Source organism: Rattus norvegicus, chromosome 19, assembly GCF_036323735.1.
Source record: "Rattus norvegicus strain BN/NHsdMcwi chromosome 19, GRCr8, whole genome shotgun sequence".
In the NCBI taxonomy this organism is placed as follows: domain Eukaryota; kingdom Metazoa; phylum Chordata; class Mammalia; order Rodentia; family Muridae; genus Rattus; species Rattus norvegicus.
The window spans coordinates 67,590,482-67,611,496 of record NC_086037.1 but is presented as its reverse complement, the minus strand read 5'-3'; the positions used below and the strand labels follow the sequence as shown (position 1 = coordinate 67,611,496).

Genomic DNA, 21,015 nt, shown 5'->3' with positions numbered 1-21,015 from the left:
ACACACACCCTCAGGAAAGTGAGTGACACACACACACACCACCTCAGGGAAGTGAGTGGTTTTCATACTTTAGAGGTAAGAGACTCAGGCTCTGGGAGATGCCTCTCAGAGCCCGCCCCTCCCACCTGACCTACCCAACTATCAGCTGGCCCTTGAGCACTGACCTCCAGGCTCCCTCTACCCTTTCTCTGAGGGTCCTGGCATGGTACTCCAGAGAGATACTTCCTCATGGAATTCCTTCCCTTAGTCATCACCTCCTGGTGGCTACAATCCACAAGGAAGCCTTGCAGATGGGTTGACCAGGGAGCAAGGTGTCTGCAGTGTGGACAGTCCAGGGGAACTGCCAGGAGGAGTTAAGTTAGAGAAGGAAACAAGATACCCAGGGCATGCTGGGAGGTGGATGCCCTTAGGCTGCTGGGGGAAGGCAAGGAAAGTGTAAAGGCAGAGGGGGAGCAACCCCAGACCTGGAGGCTGCTGACCAGTCCGAAGAAGAGGACCAAGTCCCCACGCTCACTAGCTTTTGATCCAGTGTCTATGTGTGCTGTGTGATTTGGAGCAGATCATGACACTGCAGTGTGCCCCACCCTCTCTGTGAAACGGGCTTTGAGTGGAATCAGGGCCTCAAGACTTCTGTGAGGACAAATGACAGCCGTGAAGTGCTGGGAACAGAGCTCTTCTGGCAATAAACATTTCAGGTTCTGAGGCAGAGGGATGACCCCTGGCCTCTAGGATCCACATCCTATAAACAAGAGGGAAAATTAAGCCTCTATAGGTCACTAGGTGACTAGTGACCCTATGACATCACGGGCATGCAAGTGACAGCCAGTATGTCATGGTACCCTGGCCCGTGGCACCAGTGGGCCTATCGTTATGATACTAACTAGCCATTCTCTCTCTGCACATGTGTGCGGAGAGAGAACGGCTAGTGCCAGTGCTGGCCTAGCTGCCTACGGTGCTGCTACTCGGTTGGCTTTACTTTGGAACCTGAAGTTCAGGTGAAGCCACTTCCCCTCTGTGAAAGGCTTCAGAGACACAGAGTGACCCCAGTGTCCTGGGCCTGTGACCAGAGCCAGCCTGGTACTTGAGACATTTGGCCCTGGCGATACCCTCCCGGGCAACCCCATCTGCCCGAGGGCCCAAGGGCAGACTGGACAGATGAAGGGCTGTTGAGGACGGAGCGCTCCATGCCGAGGCAGCCAGTCCCAGTTGCCTTCTTTGGTTGTTGTCACCGGAGACTGGCCATCAGCCCTACAGCCAGGCATGGTGTTGATAGGTCCCCACAGCTGCGGCCACACATGTGCCCAGCCATCAGCCTTTGGACAGTTGAGGGAGGGGAGGGGCTGAGCGCTGGCAGGAGGGGGGCCAAAGCCACAGCTGGGGGACAGCAGGTGCCGCAGCCTGGGTGGCTTCTGTGTGCCATCTGCTCCCCTTCTGCCCCTCCTCGTGGGCCCAGCAAGATGGGGGCTTCTTGCCTCTTCCATACAGACCCAGACACAGGTCATCATGGACCACTGGGTTTGTCTAAAGTGTCTCTGAGCTTCTCTCCCCCCTGCAGACCAGGCAGGGGGCTAGGGAAGGGCTTCACTGTTTCCAGCCTGCCGCCTGGTAGATGTCACTTCCTAATCACCAGCCACAGAGGTGGGGTGACCTAGACTTACATGAGTCTGCCAACGATGGGACCCTGAAATGGGATGCAGGATGGGAAAGGCTGAGGGGTGGTACCCAGAGTTGCAATGAGGACAGCTAAGAGACTCTGTGACTCTGTCCCCACTCTTCCCTGCCCATGGAAGACCCTGTGGGTATAAGCGTGGAGGGCAAGCAGTAATTGGAGCAGAGAGGTCTGCTTTCTGCTCGTAGCAGGCAGAAGCCCGCCATTGCTGTCTCTGGAGAGCTGGGCTGCTTGACAGAGATAGCTCACACAGGTCTTTTCATCTACCCTGCCTGACCACACCTTATGGTAAAAGGGAAGCCCCAGGGGTTACCATGCTCCCCAAAGTATGCCCAGAGCAAGGCCTGCCCTTTGGTCTTAGGTTGAGCCTGTCTGTGAAGCCCTAGGATGTGCAGGGTCCACCTGACCCTCAGTTCACCCTGGCTTTTATTACTATCTTAGCTTCTTCCTACTCAGCTGCCCCTGAGCTGAGCACCTTGATGGCAGTTGGGTCACTCGAACATAGCTGGTAATGGATGTCCTGAGCCAATGGGTCACATTTCAAGGATCAGGCCCTAGGCACCCTGACATCATCCACAAGCCTCCCATGGGGGTCCCAAGGACCCCAAGGCAGGAGATGGTTAAAATAGTGGCTCCACACCCCAAGCCAGTTCCCCTGTCCCCCTGGGCAGATCCCAGAGGAGAGTCCCAGCATCTAGAAATCTGGGATCATCACCCCTCATATAAATATAGATACTCAAGAGTGGATCAGGAGAATTGAGATGGGGCCTGAGCACGGGGCCTGCATTGTGAGCTCCCACACGGACACTAGTCCCGACGAGCCCACCTTTGGCCTGCGTCTTTGCTCCACCTGTGCTCAGATGCTAGCCACCTGTGAGAACACCTGGGGCTCCCACAGGATGGTTGGCATCAGGAGTCCACCTGGAAGCTCAGGCCTCTGCCCAGGTGCTGGCCAGCCTGTTCTGCCCTCGGCTGCTTAATCTCTTTCTCTCTCTTTCTTTCTCCTTAGCTCACAGGAAGGAGAAGGCTGCAGCAATGCCAGACTCCCCGGCTGAAGTGAAGACGCAGCCCCGGTCCACACCCCCCAGCATGCCGCCCCCTCCTCCCACCTCATCCCAGGGAGCCACACGACCACCCTCCTTCACACCTCACACACGTGAGTCTCTCCCCCTACCCTGCCCATACCTCGAGGGTAGAATAGATGGAGTCATTGGGAATTCTGTACTCGTGTGTCTAACGGAACATGACTGACTCTGTGACCCGTTGGCAGCCTAGTCTTAGGCTCAGAGACGGACACCTCCTACTTGCTGTACAACTTTGGGTAAGCTAGGTGCATTAGCGCTCCGGCCTGGCTTCCTCATTTGTAGAGTGGGGGCCTGCTGGGGTCCCTGCCTTACAGCCATTGTGAAAAGGAAGTAAGGTACCAGACATTAGCACCAGCCTACAAGCGCTGATGTCCGAAGGCCCCAGGTACTTAAACTCAGCTCAGCGGCACAGAGCAGAGGCCACCGTGGGGGACTCCAGGGAGCCTAGCGCAGGAGTGTTGTCTCTCTTCCATAGCCACCTCTTTCCCTCAAAAGATTGCATCTTAAACTGAGCAGTTGGGAAATTCCCAGGGTTGGGCCACTAGAGGGGCCAGCGTCCCATCGCCCTCCCCCAAGGAAGAGGTTTAAGAGTTTGCCCCAAGTGTTCTGGTAGGGAGAAGAAGCCATGCGCTGCCGTCCCCATTGCAACCCTTGATGACATGTACCTGAGGGACCCTTCCTCAGATCTCACACTGAAGCAAGATCCCTCTCTGTGGGAGAGGCTTCAGTAACTCAGCCTGGTGTCACCTACTTTCCGGGGCATGTACGCTTCCTCTGGCCTCTTCATCCCTGGACACGGAGCGCCAACTCTGCCCTTCGAGTTAAAGCTCTTAGTGAAGCTTTGCTGCTTAGAGAAAGGCTGAGGTAAGGAAGGAGCAGCTCAACCCCGGGCTAGCCATGTCCCAGGCTAGCCATGTCCCAGGCTAGCCATGTCCCAGGCTAGCCATGTCCCAGGCTAGCCATGTCCCAGGCTAGCCATGTCCCAGGCTAGCCATGTCCCAGGCTAGCCATATCCCTACTGGTGGGGTTCCGGGCTCCTGCTTCCAGGTATAGCCGCATGGAACCAGGTTCATCTGAGAAATGGCCAGCACACAGCAGGTTGTCTCGTGTAGATAACCATATATACCTTCCAGTCTCCTGGGAGGTGCTACCCCCCCCTACTTCCTACAGTTAACCCAGCACCCATCAGTGGGTGAGCCCTGAGTGAGGACTCCTAGCCCTGCCTCTTGTAGCTGGATCTCTCCCCTAAGCAACCTGATGCTCTCCGAGGACAGATGGCCCTGCCAGGTCCTGGGTCTGCCTTTCCGCCATGCTCCTCCAGGCTGAAGATACCTATGCCTGTTCTCACACTCCTCCTCCCTCAACAATGCAGCTGGCATAGCCACCCTGCGTCCCTCCCTAAGCATCCTTCCCTCTGGGCTGAGCCACAGGTAGACTCTGGCCTCGGAGCTCACCCAGTGATGAGGACTCTGAGGGGACAGTGAGGGGATTCTGTGGGATGGCGCCGATGTCACCAGCCAATGCGTTAACCTAGAAACAACATCATCTGTAGGAGATGCTCTCCCAGCCATGAGGCCATGAAACAAGGGTCCTCCAGAGGTTTGGGGGCCCTGAGCAGGAACGAACAGAGCATCCGACGGGCTGCTTTTGGATGATGGGCTATCACCCATCCTGAGGCTGAGCCTTCCCCAGCCTGCGTTTCCCCCTTGGACCAACTCTTATCTCAAAAGCTACCCAGGGCCCCAGATGTTTCTGGTTTAGAGTGAGGATGGGGTCAGCTGGGGCCCAAATCGAGGCTTTGCTCTCCTGAGGTTTGTAAACAGATGCGCCGGTGAGCAGAACATGTGTGTTCCATGGGGAGGGTTTGTGTCCCTCCTGCCCCTCAGTCGCACCCTGGGGGTCGCAGCTTTGTAGAGCACAAGGCTTTTGTTTTTCTCTTAGCGGACACTTCCAGTTGTGTGTGCGTGGGGGTTTCGGGGTTCAGGTCTTGGGGGTAGTTGTTGTCTGAGGCCCAGGCCTCCTGGGGTCACCTCAGGTTCGTCCCTAATCCACGTGGTTAACCACACCCCCCTGCACCTGGCTGGTGGCAGCCCTGGTAAAGCCTCTGCAGCCGGCTGCAGATTCCTGCCCAGTGCTCCAAGCCAAATGTAGAGAACTGACCTTGAACCTACTTGAGGCCTGTGGTTTTCCTGGCCCAGTGACCACCCTGGGCACAGATTGGTCTGTGGCTGGGGAGATAGGCAGGAGGCTGAGTGTGGAGACCTGGGAAGCATTGACCCAGTTTACACTCCTCTCAGACAGGAAGCCTGTAAGTGAGTTGAGCTCCCATCTGCCCTTGCAAGTTTCTGAGGCAGGGGGTTCACTACTCCTGAAGCTACCACGTGCATCCGCTGACATAGCCCCACCTCACATAACAGACCTGACTGAATCTCTGTCGCTGAACACACACAGTCTGGACCCTCAGGTCCCTCAAGGACAGTGCTGAGGGAGCACTTTCTGGGAAGACAACCTTTACAAGTTAAGTGTCCTGCTGACAGAAACCCAGTGCGACCCATTTTACAGAGGAGAAAACTGAGGCCCAGAGGAGTGGACCAGCCCCCAGTGGCAACAGCATGGTCTCTAGGACTGCCACTAAGCAGCAGAGGGAACAGCCGCTGGGGCTCCCTCCTGACAGCCTGTTCTTCTTATTTTGCTTACAGATGGCGAGGATGGACCTGCGACGTCTCTACCCCACGGCCGTTTCCACGGCTGCTTAAAGTGGTCCATGGTCTGTCTCTGTAAGTAGAATAACAAGAACCGAGGGCTTCAAGAAGGCCACCTGGGTCCTTCTCGTGGCCTCTACACTCCTATTGCTGGATCTCCAGCATCCTTAAAGACAAGAGAGGCCCAGGGGCCTAGGGCTAGAGACCGAGACCCTCAGACCTCGTGCTGGAACTGTGGGGCCTTTGCATGCAAACACCTACTAAGCTTCATCCCCACCCCCAGCCCCACCTCCACCAGCCAGACAGGCTGACTGGAGCAGATGCCAGGGCTGTGAGGAGACAGTAGGACGCTCGTCAACGACAAGTCACAATCCACTGTTTTAAAAGGCCCTAGCTCCCACTGTTGGCAGGGTTGCTAACGACAGGAAGGGAACGGTTGCCTGTGCCTCAGTTTCCCCTCCTGCAAAGCGATGCTACCACAGTCTGGAGCGCTGCCTTGTCTAAGCCACACCACATGCTCTGTGGACATCGGTCACTGGTGTATGCTTCCACCAGAGCTCGGGGTGACACTCAGAATACTTGTCCCCTGGCGGCGGCAGCCTTGACTGGGCCAGTTAGCTGTATATCCCAGGTGTGTGCGGCCGGGTTCTAAGAATGAGGAAGAGGTTACATGGGTTGCCTGTGTTCTGTGTTATCTCTCTTGCTGTGCCATGCTTGGCCACACACTGGAGTCTGGCACACAGCCTGACTGGCCATCAACTGTTGGCCGATTCTTGCCGTGGTGATACTGCTGTTCCCCGTGTCGGGGAGAAAGGGTGGAAGAGCTGTTATCGGGGTCTATGTGCCCCAGGCCAATTCCCACCCAAGCATCAAGGCTGAGGGGAGTAATGGGGGTGCTAGCGTGTGCCCCCAAACATCAGCCGAGGACACGTGTACGGTCTAACTTAGTAACACACCTGTTGTGGTAATGAAAACACTTGTGCTGGGGGCTATTTTTGGCGTCTCTTTAGCTGCTGAGACTGCCCTGCAGCCTCGGGAGGGAAGACAGGCAGTGAGGCGAACGGGCCACGGGGGACCCAGGCGCTCAGAGCAAGGCTGGTAAGCGGGCCTCAGGGAGGACAGGGCCAGGCCAGGCTGGGTCCGGTGGGTGGCGTGGACTAGACAATGTATCCATCGGCATGTCTTAGAAACTACCAGAAGGCCCAGAGTCCTGGTGATAGAACCCTCGGTCTTAAGACACAAGTCCACAGTTATTAGTGAGGTCTCCGTGGCAACAAGCCATCTCCTGGCCTGGCTGAGGTGACAGCAAGTGGATGTCATTAGGGTTGACTGGGGCGTGTGTGGCGGCGGTGGCTGCTGCTGTCAGAGCTCACCAGGAAGAGGGAAATCCTCCCAGTGGGGTCCTCTGGATATGGTCTTAAAGAGCCTAGGAGCCTGGAGTCGTTAGGATGCTGTGTGCCGACATCAATGACCACCCCAGAGCAAGAGGGGTGCTTCCAGACATGGTGCTTATGCCTGCCTGCCTCTACGAGCATGCAGTCATTCTGGAACTGACTGTGTATCCTCGGTCCTAGAAGGGGCTCCCGAGATCATTCTGGGGGAGACAAATGGGAGGTTTCAGCATCCGTGTATGCCCCCCCAATACCAGGAAAGGGGAGCCACTTAGGACCAAATGCAGAGGGTTGCCATTCCTGGTGGCAGCATAAAAATACCAGGTACCCTGGATCCTGCACGTCTCTCCCCACGTGCTTTGAAACGTCTGGTCCTCAGAAGCGGCTATCAAAGGGTGCCTCCCAGAATAACCAACATGTAGGGTCTGTCATGGTTGTGACCTCATGAGGGCCGACGTCCAGGTAAGCTGGCGTCATACACAGGCTCTAGAAGCCATGGCTTGGGAAATGAGCTAGACTGCTATGCTCTGACCTTAAAGCCCACCTCGAAACCTCAGAATGGCTTGGGACCACTGGCAGATAGAGAGACCAACACCAGGCCTAGGTCTGACCTATCTGGACAGGTGCTGTCCCCAGACCCTCACGGATTTATGAAATGGGGATGCCTGAGGACCTGTGAGAACACAACCCTTGTAGCAGGTGACTGTCAGACTGCGGGTGAGGACAGAAGAACAGGGAGGGGTGTTCTCTGAGGGAATTATACCAGCAGCCACACCCACACCATGCCAGAGCATCTCTTGGCTGGGTCTTGTCTTAACTCATGTGGAAGGTGGGGTTCCACCCTAGGATAGGACAGTTGGGGGCCACCAGCTGGCTCAACCTACGAGCTGCTTACTTCGGTCTATGAGGATCAAGACGATGTTTGTGGGGGAGGCCACTAGCCCCAGCCCCAGGGGTTTATCTGGGCTAGAGCCTCGGGCAGGATCTGCACAAGATGGAGCCAGCCACTGCACGAGTTAGCAAGAGAAGGCTATACGGGGCCCACAAGGACAGACTGAAAGCATAAGACTGACAGAGTTGGGTTAGCCCTCTGCCCCCCCCATTCTGTAGTGTGAGCAGAGGTATGACAGGATCCTACAAGAACCATAGCAGCCACAGAGATCTGAGGGCCAGGAAGGAGGGACTCCGGTAAAGCCCCACCTCACGTGTCTGTGCCCAGCCCTTTGGCTACCTCCCAGTACACCTGGCTTGTGTACTTTCCGCCAAGGCAGGAGACAGTGGCATATCCCTAAGGTCAGGGGCATAGGACACAAACAGAAGCCACAGTTGTATGAGCCAGAGGTGTGGGAACATGTCTGTACGCCTAGAGGTAGCATTTGTAACCTGTGATCTCTGACCTGTCTGCAGACCCTGCAAATCATAGCGAGGGCCCACCACCTCAGCTTTTAACCTTTGTCCCTCAGGGCTGAGAGGGCTGAGTGGCAGCCCCTGGCCTTGGCCCTGGGACGCTGAGCCAATGACGGGGCTACCCAGTCAGCCAGGGCTTAGTGACTGGCAGCTGTGATCCTGTAGCACGCTTATCTGCTGTCTCGTTGGTCACTTGATTTGTCCTCGGCATGAGTTAGCCCCTGGACACAGTCTCTTGTGTCAAAACCCCCTGAAGAACCCAACCATCTCCCCCTGGGGGGTCTCAGGCTCTGCTGATGTTGAGTCCCATTGGACCGATTTGCTGGCAATGGTGTTGCTCAAGGTTAGAGAGGCTCAGGGTCCAGGTTGGAGAGGCTCTGGGTACATTGCTCAGAGTTGGGAAGGAGATTGGGTAGAAGGTGTTACTTGAGGCTGTGGGAGCAGGGGGGCTGGGTTGCCAGCCTTTTCTTGGGGTGATGGGGGTGACTTCTCATTTCCCACACCATGGGTGAAGACGCCCTGTGGCTTGCCCATAGTGGAAACCTGAGCCAGTTGGGGAGGATGAACTGGGCGTCTGCGGCATCTAGAATATCAGCTGGCCTGAAGGTCAGGCTCAGGGTAGCCCCCAGGGACAGCGTAAGCCAGCTCCACAAATGTCTGTCCCTGTAGACACTCCCAGTGTGTGAGCCCTACCACCCTCCTGTCTGGGATACCTGGGGGTGAGCCCTGCCACCCTCCTTCTGAGGTACCTGGGGGTGAGCCCTGCCACCCTCCTTCTGAGGTACCTGGGGGTGAGCCCTGCCACCCTCCTGTCTGGGATACCTGGGGGTGAGCCCTGCCATCCTCCTTCTGAGGTACCTGGGGGTGAGCCCTGCCACCCTCCTTCTGAGGTACCTGGGGGTGAGCCCTGCCATCCTCCTTCTGAGGTACCTGGGGGTGAGCCCTGCCACCCTCCTTCTGAGGTACCTGGGAGTGAGCCCTGCCATCCTCCTTCTGAGGTACCTGGGGGTGAGCCCTGCCATCCTCCTATCTGGGGTACCTGTGGGTGAGCCCTGCCACCCTCCTGTCTGTGGTACCTGGGGGTGAGCCCTGCCATCCTCCTTCTGAGGTACCTGGGGGTGAGCCCTGCCACCCTCCTTCTGAGGTACCTGGGGGTGAGCCCTGCCATCCTCCTTCTGAGGTACCCGGGGGTGAGCCCTGCCACCCTCCTTCTGAGGTACCTGGGGGTGAGCCCTGCCACCCTCCTTCTGAGGTACCTGAGGTAAAGAGAGTCACCTTCCCTTTACAAGTTCGCCTATCTATAAAAATGTGTAAGACCCATGAGCACAGAATGGTTGCAGGAACAGAACGTCAGCTGTGTAGGACACCGGCCATCATCGTTGTCGTCGTCGTCGTCGCTGTCCTATGGGGCACCGTCCTTGTTGCGTACTTGCAACCACCAAGTACAGTTGTTATACCTTGCCCTCACGCTCGCACACCCACCGCTCTCCTACAGTGATGAACGGCAGCAGCCACTCACCCACGGCCATCCACGGTGCCCCGTCTACGCCCAATGGCTTCAGCAACGGCCCAGCCACCTCATCCACAGCCTCGCTGTCCACACAGCACCTGCCCCCGGCCTGCGGGGCGCGGCAGCTCAGCAAACTCAAGCGGTTCCTCACCACCCTGCAGCAGTTTGGCAGCGACATCTCGCCCGAGATCGGGGAGCGCGTGCGCACACTGGTGCTGGGACTGGTGGTGAGTCTACGAGCTATCAGGCGCCCATGTTCCCCACGACAGCCTCTGCCACTGGCTCTGTCAGGATGGCCACAACCCCCATCATGTTCTCCCCAGCCCTCAAGCCAGACCTGGAACCTCCTCCTCCTCTCCAAGGTGTGGGTGGGGCATCCCGGTCATGCGCGGGAACCTTTAGATGGGGCGGTCTCTCTGCAGAACTCAACTCTGACGATCGAAGAGTTTCATTCCAAGCTCCAAGAAGCCACCAACTTTCCACTGAGGCCGTTCGTCATCCCCTTTCTGAAGGTAAACAAAGGCAGCACCCTCCAGGCAACAGGGACGGTGTATGCAAAGGCCCCAGGGAGGGAGGGGATACGACTGTCTGTATGGCTGGAATCCAGTGAGGGGAATAGTTGTACATGCAGAGGGTGGAGGACGGGGGATGGACAGGTAGGCATGTGGCTGGACGGTGGGTGGGGTGGCACCAGATGCTGTTCCCATCCCCAGGCAGAACCCTCGGAATGAGGACCCGTGTTTGTTTGTGGGGGGTCGCGTGGCTTTTTTGGTTGGTTGGGTTTTGTCGCTCTGAGGGGTGAGCATAGTCTTGTGCACGTTAGGTGGGTTGTCCTACCACCGAGCTGCGCATCTCTAGCCCTTTTGCATTTTGAGGCAGGGTCTCACTAAGTTTCCCAGGCTGGCCTTGAGCTCTATCCTCCTGCCTCAGCATCCAGTAGTTGGGGTTGCAGGTGTGCACTGCCAGGCTCAGTGAGAGGCTGTGTTTTAAAATCTGGTCGTCTATGCATCGACGCCCAGGAATGAGCCAGGCCCTCACGATGGGCCTGTGACTTCACTGTAGCTCTTCACTCGAGAGGACAGAGGGCGGCACGCTTCCAAAGGTGTTTGCCCACGTGACCCTTTTCTGCTTAGACCTCTCAGGGAGATGCCTGCTTCAGATCATATAAGGGATGTGCTCCAAGGTGTGAGCCCCCACCGAGCTACCTAGGGGGTCACTGGGCTGGCTCCTCCCCTCTCTACTCAGCCCCTGAGGCTGGAGTTCTCCATTCTCACAGAGCAGCTACGTCAGTAAGTTTTATAACTGCCCAGCTTAGACCAAGAATGGATTCTAAGGCTCTCTGCACAGATGCCCTGTTGGCCCCCAGAGGGGGATACACAGCCCTGACACTCTCAAGTTAATCAGAACGGAAGCCTTTTCTTTCCCCGCTGCTAGATTCCCAAGGCTGGGTTCAAGCTTGGGTCTCTCCTGTTCAGGGTGCCCACAACATTCACAGGACATGCCCTACCGGCCTCATCCCCTCTGACACCTCACAGAGGGACCCCACATGACACCCATATCCACTCTCCTCCTCCCTCCCACCCATACCTTGCTGGGTTCACACTGGAGCTAGTGACAACAGAGAAGCCGCGGGTGCCAGCGAGTAGGCCCACCTGGCAGTCACTTGGTGTGCGTCGGAGGCGCCCCGTTCTCCTCACCCTCCGCGTGCTGCTGACTGCCGCCGCCTGTCTTTGGGATACCATGCGCCTGCTTTCTTTGTCAGAGCCGATGTTCGCAACAGATGCTCCCTGCAGCATTAGCCACCCTGTCTGTGCCTGGAATAACCCAGCTTCCACTTCCCGTGGTCCCTTCCCCCCAGGATCCTTCCTACCTAACTTAGTGCGGGATCACCTAAAGCAAACACTAGGTGGATCACCTCGCTAGGCTCTGCCTTCTCAAGAGACCTCCTCCATTTCACTTCTCTGGGCCCGCATTGGCTCACCCAGGACCTCAGTGTCTCATTGTGAGGAACACTGGGTGGTAATTCTGTCTCCTCATGACATGGAGCTCCTGGGGTGGAAGGACTATAAGAGCCAAAGGTAAAACCTGAAAATATAGCCTGGCAGCCAGGATTTCTGACGTTGTTGCCAAGATACCAGCCAGAGCCCACTCTGTCCTCTCAAAGAGGCATGGCTACTTTGGGGGCCTATCCCCAATCATCTAGAAACAGAGAAACTAGGGGAAAGGGTCAGGCAGTTCCAGGTGCCTCCCTGCCCTCGGTGAGTGGAGTGCCCTCTTGGCAGGGCGGAGGGCCACCATAGCACCATCCTGAATAGTTATGGATCTCCTGGCTCCAACGGTGGGGCCCTCTTGAGTCCTTTCCTAGGCAAGATAAAGCTGCCTGCCACCCATGTGATAGGAAGCGCTGAGCTAATTCACACAGGGCTCTCTGGAGCCTAGCACACCAAGGCTTCCAGAGCTCTGGTCTGCCGGTGAGTCAAGAGAGCTTGTGTGACCTTCCCAAGACCACACAACTCCTCCGTAGCCCAGCCGGGGTGAGGTGTACCAAATCTCACTCAACAGCCTGTGGTGGAGAGGCTCTGCAGACCAGAGTGAAGCGCCATAAAAACTCAGGGCTTAGTGGTGGTTCTGTGTGTGTGTGCTGTAGTACTCTTTCACCAGAGTCCCATCCAGGCCAAAGCTGGTTTCGATTTTTTTTTTCTTCTGGGCATCAAAATGTCCATGCCAAGTAAAGTTAGGGCCCAGACCACCCTGTGACCAGCTTGATGTGATCTCCGAATGATGCCTGGGACTTCTGCAAAAGAATGAGGACTGGTTCTTTCTGGGCGAGAAGTGGTCCTGTATCTCCAGCCAAGGGCTGCCTCATATCTGGGCGGTACAACGGGGGGCTACCTGATCCTAGGTCCCCTCCACTCTGCCCCACGCCCGCCTCCATGTAGCTGGACGGAGTGGAGCTTTTCAGAAGCCGCCCCACCCGAGGCTCCAGCTCCCAGCTGGCCCCAGCTGGCCAGGACCCCAGATGTTCCCCCACCCGAACAGCAACCAGATGGTGTTCATGCCCAGCCCCCGCCCCACCATGCTGGCCAAGGAGAGGGTGGGGGACTGGAGAGGGAGGAGACTCCCTGGACTACCGAGACCTCCCAGGACCTCAAACCAGCTCATGCTTCTGACGTGGTCGGCAGATGGTGGGCTGGCCCCTGTTCAGCAACAGAAAAACAAGCCCGACAGCCTCACCGCTCAACAAAAAAACGCATCGGCCGCCTGATGCGCCGGGTGGATGCATTGGGTGGATGTGCCAACAGAGGCTGAGGAGGCGGAGGCTGGAGAAAGCTACCCTGGCGCTTTGAAACACATGGGAAAGTTGTAGATTATTTACCAATACTTAGAGCTGCTGGCTCTCCCAAGAGCCTGCCCCTGGGCCCCTGTCCAGCACGCTGAGGGCCAGCCTGCCCCCTCTACCCACAACAGCTCTGGAAGTCCCCTAGCCCAGCACTTGGGAGAAGCTCACAGAGATAGAGTCTGCGAGCTGTGGCTTCGTCTGCAAAATGCAGAATCTAGTTGTGATGTCATGACTGAGGCTTGGGTTCACGGAGGTCATAAGTCCTTACGTGCTGATGTCCCAAGTTCCAGCTGTGAGCTTTGTTCAGGGCTGAGAGAGGAGCTGGGTCAGTAGGGCTTCTGGACAGTGCATTTTGGGGGTTAGAGCAGAGAGACCCTGCAGCAATACAGCGCTCCTCATTTGAATCCCTATCGTCTCCCATCCCCCATCCCTTCCTCTCTCTCTCTCCCCCTCCCCTCTCCCTTCCCATCTCCCTTCCCCTCTCACTCTCATGCATGTGTGCATAGTCAGTTGTCTGCCCCCTCCAAACCTTGCTTTCTTTATCCATGCCAAGGATGGTATGGTGCCTGTTTAGACGGGGGTACAGGTAGAGAATATTGGCTGCAGACAGCACTCTAGGAGGTAGCAAAATCCCTACACTGCTCCGTGTCCAGTGGGGCCCAGGCCTGTCATTTCCCACTGTGCCTTCGGAAGGAGAAAGGAACCTGAAGGACCCAGAGCAGCCCTGAGTCACACATAAGCAGCTCTGGGCTGTCTACTACGAACAGGCTCTGTGGGCTTGCACCCCAGCTGGCAGTCAGCTGTGCCTAAAGCCCCTGTCCTACCCGCAGGCTAATCTTCCGCTGCTGCAGCGAGAGCTCCTGCACTGCGCCCGCCTGGCCAAGCAGACGCCTGCCCAGTACCTGGCCCAGCACGAACAGCTGCTGCTGGATGCCAGCGCCACCTCCCCGGTGGACTCGTCTGAGCTCCTGCTGGAAGTCAACGAGAACGGCAAGAGGAAAACACCTGACAGGTAGCAGCCTCTCATAGACCCACAGGACGGGAGGTGACCCCAAGGTGGCCTCTTCCTGCCCACCTGCCCCTGCCGCAGCTCTTCCAGACAGCTGGCCCGGTCCTGTTTTGTAGCAGGACTGATCCAGTGCTGCTGACCCTGATGAACGCTGCAGGGACAGGCTGGTGGGCTGACGACCCTGGGTTCTATGGCATATGCTGTTCAATTAGCTGTGGACCCCAGGGCTTCTGGGATCCCTGGAGGTCAGCAGCCCAGGGAGGGGTCTGTCCACAAGAACTCACTTCCCTCTGTGCTGTTTGTAAACCCTGAGAGACCTGGAGCCTAAGGCTTATGGTATCTGGGCTGGGCCCCTTGACTGGCCAGAGGTACTGGTCTTACCACTATACCACAGTGGGGACCACACCGGTCATGGAACCCCATCCATTCCTTCCCTGGAGCCCCAGAGGAGGTCAGAGGTGGGGAGCAGAGCCCAGTGGGGCTCCTCTGAGTTTCTGCCTCCATCCTGTCTGTCTCTCCTCACCTCCCTTATTGTCCTCTATCCAAGACTGGGGCTGATGTCCATTGGCCACCTATTTTCTTGGTCAGGACCAAAGAGAATGGGTCAGACCGGGACCCTCTGCACCCCGACCACCTCAGTAAGCGGTCCTGCACCCTGAGCCCTGCCCAGCGCTGCAGCCCCAGCAATGGGCTGCCCCACCCTACACCGCCCCCGCCCCCGCACTATCGCCTGGAGGACATGGCCATGGCCCACCACTTCCGGGACTCCTACCGACATCCTGATCCCCGAGAGCTACGGGAACGCCATCGGCCCCTCGGTAAGCAGTGTGAGGGTGCCACCAGCCACTTGAGGTCTGAGAACAGCGCATGACCCTGTGTGTCCGTGAGCCTGCGCACATGGATACGCCTGCGTGTGCTTGGGTTGCAGAGAGTTTGTATGTGTTTATTTAGGGGTTCAGTCAGCAACTGTTTGAACCCCTAGCGGAAGACACTGGAGCTGTCAGCACCGCCTCAGATGCCCAGTAAGGAAATGGGTATAAGGAGCCCATGTAGCCTGACTTGCCCCTCCAGAGACAAGTTGTCCCTCCTCACACACAGAATAGCACTACAGCAGAGGACCCTACCCTAGGGACACCCTCCTGCCTTGGGCAGCCTGAGACCAGCGTAGCTGAGAGTAGGACCACCATCAGAGCTGCCTTCCTTTCCTTGAATTCAGAAGTGACCCTCAAGTGGGCCATGCGACCTCTCTGTGCCTCGGTTTCTTCCTTTGTCAGAACAGGGATTGTGTGAGGACAGGGGTATTGATAGAGCACCTGGCCCACACTCCCCTCCAAGGCCCAGCCACCAGTGACAAGGACAGCACCTGACACAGAGCACATGCCACTGAATCGCACTCTGTCATTTCTCAGTCTGTACCCACACCTCAAAGGAAACTGAGGCCCAAGGAGTGCCCGTGGGGCAGCCACAGCTGGGCACAGCACCACCTGCCTAGCCCAAACGTCCTCTGCAGAAACCCAGAGATGGCCACCCCGGCTGCACCCCGGTGTGTTGGAACGGAATGCTAGAAACGACCATCCAGGGTCACTCAGAACACCACTAGGGTCCCTGAGCAGGGTCAGCAGAGGCCTTTCCCTACCCCCACACCATGGAAGCTTCCAGGGCCCGGTCCTAGGCAGCAGGTGACAGTGTCTGGCTTGCCACAGCCGGGTCAGGCAGGTGCTAATTCCCACCCGCTTCTGCTAATGCAAAAATAAACGACAGCTGTCGCATGGATCTCAGCCTCTATTTTAGTTCGGGCGTTGGCACAGGCCCCTCGTGGGTGCTGGATGACGGTTGTGGCCACTCCCTGCCCTTCTGCAACTCAAGGGAGGCATTTCAGGTTAGGGTAGTAGGAGGTCCCTAGGCGCTGACGGCTGCTTAAAAGAGAGGCTTTGCCCCAGGAAGTCTGGATTGGCGCCAGGTCACCTGCACAGCCCCAGTGAAGACACTAGAAGCATTTGACACTGCAGGAAAACCAAGACGGGGCCATCATGTCCCTCACGCCCCAGCCAGTGGCAACCTACACCCCGTTCCACCCCATTTGGCCATTCCCAAGGTTACAGACCCAGACTGGCTTTACACCCGACACTGCCTCCTCCACTGTCTGCCTGATGACTATGGACAGACATGACCCTTCACCACCCTCAGTTTCCTCATCTGTGGTATGGGAGAATGGACCTTCCCTGCAAGGTCAAGGCAGAGAGAAGGGAGCAGTAGTTAGTGCCAAGCACTGCTTGGGGATACCCCTCAAGTTGCTAGGTCAGCTTGGGGCTTTTCTTTCTAACTACTTACTATGCAAGCACTAGGTAGGGTTGGCAAATGAAGGCAGGGAGTGGCGAGATAAGGGCCCCAGGATCCCACCAAGAATGGGCCATCCTGTGTTGGTGCTTCTATCCTGCTGACAGTCGATCCGATCCCAAGACCATACTGGTAAACACCCAGGTCAGAGTTCAGCCTGGGACACAGAGGTAAACACAGCACGCCATGTTTCTCCATGGAGCTGACAGTCTGGGAGTTGGGGTAGTAGTGAAACAGAGTAAACAGGGAGATCTTGGACCTAGAGCCCAAGAGACACACGTGGCCTGAGGAATTCCAAAGACCGCAGCTGTGGAGGGGCCCTGTGGCCTGGACTTTGAGGAATGCATAGGAGGAGAACAGACATCTGAGAGGAAATCATAAACACACAGACGCTGAGCAGCTGCACAGAGGCCCGGAGGTTTCTGGGCCACAATAAGAGAGACCTTTAAAGTGCATTTAAAGCTGCCTGTCAGAAATGGGTGAAGCGAGAGGAGCTTGGTTAGACAGGCTGGTGGGAGACAATGAGTCACTGAGGTAGAACCCAATGACTTGGTTTTAACCTTTTTCCTGACCCTAGGAGTAGGGGCAGGGCTTGGCAATAGGCAAGCTAGCCTTGGCATCCGCATGGGGGCCTAACTATGCATTGCCCTTTCGGCAGCCATACCTGGGTCTCGACAAGAAGAAGTGATTGACCACCGGCTCACGGAACGTGAGTGGGCAGAAGAGTGGAAGCATCTCAATAGTGTGAGTACCCGGCTGGGGTTGCCAGGCCCTTGTGACTCCCAGAATGTCTGCCCGACTCTGGAGCCTAAGGCTGAGGGGTGCAGACCAACACTGACCGAGTTTGGCCTCCTCTGGGTTCAGCATCTCCTGGCAGGACCTACCGGCATGCCTACTGGCTGCCCACCCTTTGATGTGAGCATCATTGTCCGTTGTTAGCCTATCAGGATGCTGCTAAAGGGTAGAGACGAGGACGCTGAGCCATGCACACACTACTATTTCCTGCTCAGAGGCTCTTGCAGAGTAGAGCCCCAGCGATGTAGGGCACCTTTTTTTTTTTTTTTTTCCGGAGCTGGGGACCGAACCCAGGGCCTTGCGCTTGCTAGGCAAGCGCTCTACCACTGAGCTAAATCCCCAACCCCCAGATGTAGGGCACCTTTGTGGTAGGTGCCTGAGGCCCTGGTCAGGCCAGGAGGACCATGCTTTGATGTTCCTAAGAACGGCCATTTCTCTGGCCACCATGCACCTTTCTTGGCAAGGTTCCCAAGGCAGATTGCAACACCCCGAGCCCCCACCCTGCATCCAGAAAAGCTCCCATTCAAGTCGGGTGCCCGCAGGCAGTGAGAGTCATTTCACTGTGGGGAGCCAAGGCAGATTTCTGTGCCCCCACCTTCAGGAATGAGGAGCTGGCTCCCTGACCATCCCCTCCATATTGGATGGCCACATCTGGCCACAGCCCCGGTTCCAACGTACTGAAGGCCTTGCCACCTGCCTGCAGCTCCTGAACTGTATCATGGACATGGCGGAGAAGACGCGGAGATCCCTCACCGTGCTGCGCCGGTGTCAGGAGGCCGACCGCGAGGAACTCAACCACTGGATCCGGTGCTACAGTGACTCTGAGGAGGGGAAGAAGGGCCCCACTCCCATCTCCGCCCGGTCCCTCAACAGCTGCAGTGGCTCTGAGGGGTCTCAGCTAGGTGTGTACCAAGGAAGAACATGGAGGACCTGCAGTGAGAGGCTGCTAGCCCTACATGGTCTCTGTAGGATGCCACCAATGTCCCCAGGAAGCTAGCCAACACTCAGCCTTACTTAAACAGAGAATTTGCCTGGGAAAGGCTGGACCTCCCAGGTTCTGGTAGGTGCAGGCCAAGCTTGGAAGGAGGCAGCTAGGGGCTTCTATTCCCCCCACCCCGTCACGGTGGTGACCACAGAGATGAGGGGGAGGTCCAGAACATGCCCAGATCCCACCTGAATCCACGTTAACTGTTCGTAGGGTATGCCAATTTGAATCCCCCCATTCTCCTAGCGGCATGTGTTTCCCAAGGGGAAACAACACTTCTTGCCTTCAAACCCGGGCCAGAGTGGAAGGGAACTCATTGTGGAAGAGGGCAACTGATGACCGCATTTTGTGTGTGACACTGTACCCTGCCCCCTTATTTCAGATGTTCACCGGGACTTCACCCCCAGGACCCTGTCTGGCTATATGCCTGAAGAGATCTGGAGGAAGGCTGGTGAGTAAGGGCAGACCCTGGGAACAATCGTGAGAAGTGTCTGTGACTCAGATGGTCTCCACATGTAACAAGTTTACACATTGGGCCACACACAGGGGGTATGTACAAAATGCATGTATGTGAACAGAGAGACAGAGAGAGAGAGAGAGAGAGAGAGAGAGAGAATGAATGAATGAATGAATGAATGAATGAATCAGGGTATTTACAGCCGGGTTCACATAGTATATTCTTCTGGCCCCCTGTGGATAGGCCCAAGCAGACCTGTGGCTCTCAAAGCAGGTCCCTCACAGCAGGGACTTGCCTGAAGCCTGCTAGACCATACTGTGGGTAGGGACTCACACTCCCTGAAGATGCACACCAGAGTCAGAACCATGATGCTGGCAGGTAGACCCACAGCTTTGGAAACCCACAGCTCTGTTCCTCGTGACCAGGGTCGCACATGGACTTGCCCACATACCCTTCAGCAAAGGAGTGGAGTCATCGGCTTGTGCCTTTGTGTGCACACACGCAATGTATGGTAGGCATGTGTGTACACAACTGCATTTAGGCTCCTCCTACCCAAGTCACGAGTGCAGAGGGTCCAGATCCCCAGGGGAGCCAGCCAGGGTGACTACTGGCCAGTGTGACCACCATCCCGCTTTTGCGCTTCACAGAAGAAGCTGTGAATGAGGTGAAGCGTCAGGCGATGTCGGAACTACAGAAAGCCGTGTCTGATGCGGAACGCAAAGCCCACGAACTCATCACCACAGAGCGTGCCAAGATGGAGCGAGCCCTGGCTGAGGCCAAGCGACAGGCCTCGGAGGATGCCCTGACTGTCATCAACCAGCAGGAGGACTCCAGCGAGGTAGGGCCAGCCGCCTCCAGGGGCACTGCAGTCTGAGAGCTCGCCAAACCTGGGTTGGAACGCCCCACGTATACAACCTCTAGGCCTCATAAGCTCTCTGCTCTCCGTGAACTCAACTGTCACGGGGGCCACAAGTGAGCATGCAGTCTCCTCAGCTCCAACGGTCAGTTAATGTAGAGACCCGTGAGACCCGGCAAGGTGACCCTCAGGCCTTCCCAACCTGCGGGAGCAGTGACGGAAGGTCTGGGGCCTGACACGAGATGGGGCTCACGTTCCACTGAAGTGTGTTGATGTCAAACCCTCTCTGTTCTTCAGCTTAAGAAAGCAAGAGGTTTAGGGGACTTTTCAGGACCCCACAGCCTGCCTCAGCTTCTGGCATACACGTAGATGTTCAATGAATGGGAAGAAGAGGAGCCAGGAGATCGGATCGTGTGTGCCTGGACGCTTGGTTGTCAGGACATCAGAGAGAAAGGAAAGGCCATTTCAGGAAAGTCATTCATAGGATGCTTTTAAGAAGGGTCAAGTCTCCGACTTTGGAGAAACAAAGCAAGGTAGATCCTGGGGCCCAGTGGTCCACCATATTAACCCAGTTGCTTAACCAATGAGAGACCCTGTCTTTTTTTTTTTTTAGATTTATTTATTTATTATATATAAGTACACTGTAGCTGTCTTCAGACACACCAGAAGAGGGCATCAGATCTCATTACAGATGGTTATGAGCCACCATGTGGTTGCTGGGAATTGAACTCAGGACCTCTGGAAGAGCAGTCAGTGCTCTCAACCACTGAGCCATCTCTCCAGCCCGAGAGACCCTGTCTTAAAATAAGGTTGACAGCGCTCAGGAATGATATCAGATATTTTCCTCAGGCCTCCACATGCATACATATATGTACCAGTGCACACATGCACACACAGGATCTTGGAGCTGTCACAAGAGGGGCCAAGAGCCAACCAGAGGGTTGGGCATTTGGCGGAGAGGATGGTGCCTCACTAGATGTGACATCCAAGCAGGCCTGGCATAAAGAGCCATCTGGGGCTGGAGAGTTGGCTAAGAGGTTAAGAGCACTGACTGCTCTTCCAGAGGTCCTGAGATCAATTCCCAGCACCCACATGGTGACTCACAACCATCTGTAATGGGATCCGATGCCCTCTTCTGGTGTGTCTGAAGCCAGTGTACTTAGATACATTGTAAGGACAGTAGACTTAACATAAAACAAAAAAAACAAATCTTTAAGAGCCTTCCTGGTGGAGGGGCCAGCAAGGCCTATGTGAGCGGAGCAGGTGAACCGGGGAAGAGCGGAGTGGAGAGGCCAGAGAAGGTGAATAGAGGCGAGAAGTAGGCTTTGACTCCTGAAGCAGGAGCAACCTTCCTCCCAGCTCCACAGCCCTGCCACCTTCCAGAGATCTCCAGCCATCCCCTCAGAGAAATACGGTCAGAAAAGGGAATTCTGATCCATGGCCACCTCTCCTCCCAAAGGGACCGGGGAACT

At 56.5% G+C, this 21,015-nt stretch overlaps 1 protein-coding gene across 7 annotated transcripts in view; it reads left to right on the top strand.

The window, feature by feature from the left end:
- Nucleotides 1–21,015, top strand: part of Cbfa2t3 (CBFA2/RUNX1 partner transcriptional co-repressor 3) — a 74,215-nt gene that overhangs the window by 47,037 nt on the left and 6,163 nt on the right. For 3 of the 7 annotated variants that reach the window (XM_063278155.1, XM_006255772.5, NM_001108453.1), the window contains exons 2-11: nucleotides 2,679–2,825; nucleotides 5,454–5,531; nucleotides 9,750–9,991; nucleotides 10,187–10,276; nucleotides 13,935–14,116; nucleotides 14,702–14,931; nucleotides 17,109–17,194; nucleotides 17,949–18,147; nucleotides 18,613–18,681; nucleotides 19,335–19,525. In XM_063278155.1, the coding sequence (XP_063134225.1) occupies nucleotides 2,705–2,825; nucleotides 5,454–5,531; nucleotides 9,750–9,991; nucleotides 10,187–10,276; nucleotides 13,935–14,116; nucleotides 14,702–14,931; nucleotides 17,109–17,194; nucleotides 17,949–18,147; nucleotides 18,613–18,681; nucleotides 19,335–19,525 (1,488 nt within the window). In that variant the 5' untranslated portion in view covers nucleotides 2,679–2,704. Of the gene's footprint in view, nucleotides 1–2,678; nucleotides 2,826–5,453; nucleotides 5,532–5,560; nucleotides 6,555–9,749; nucleotides 9,992–10,186; nucleotides 10,277–13,934; nucleotides 14,117–14,701; nucleotides 14,932–17,108; nucleotides 17,195–17,948; nucleotides 18,148–18,612; nucleotides 18,682–19,334; nucleotides 19,526–21,015 lie in introns of those variants that run through there. The other 4 variants (XM_006255770.5, XM_063278154.1, XM_063278153.1 and 1 more) reach the window with 2 other exon arrangements.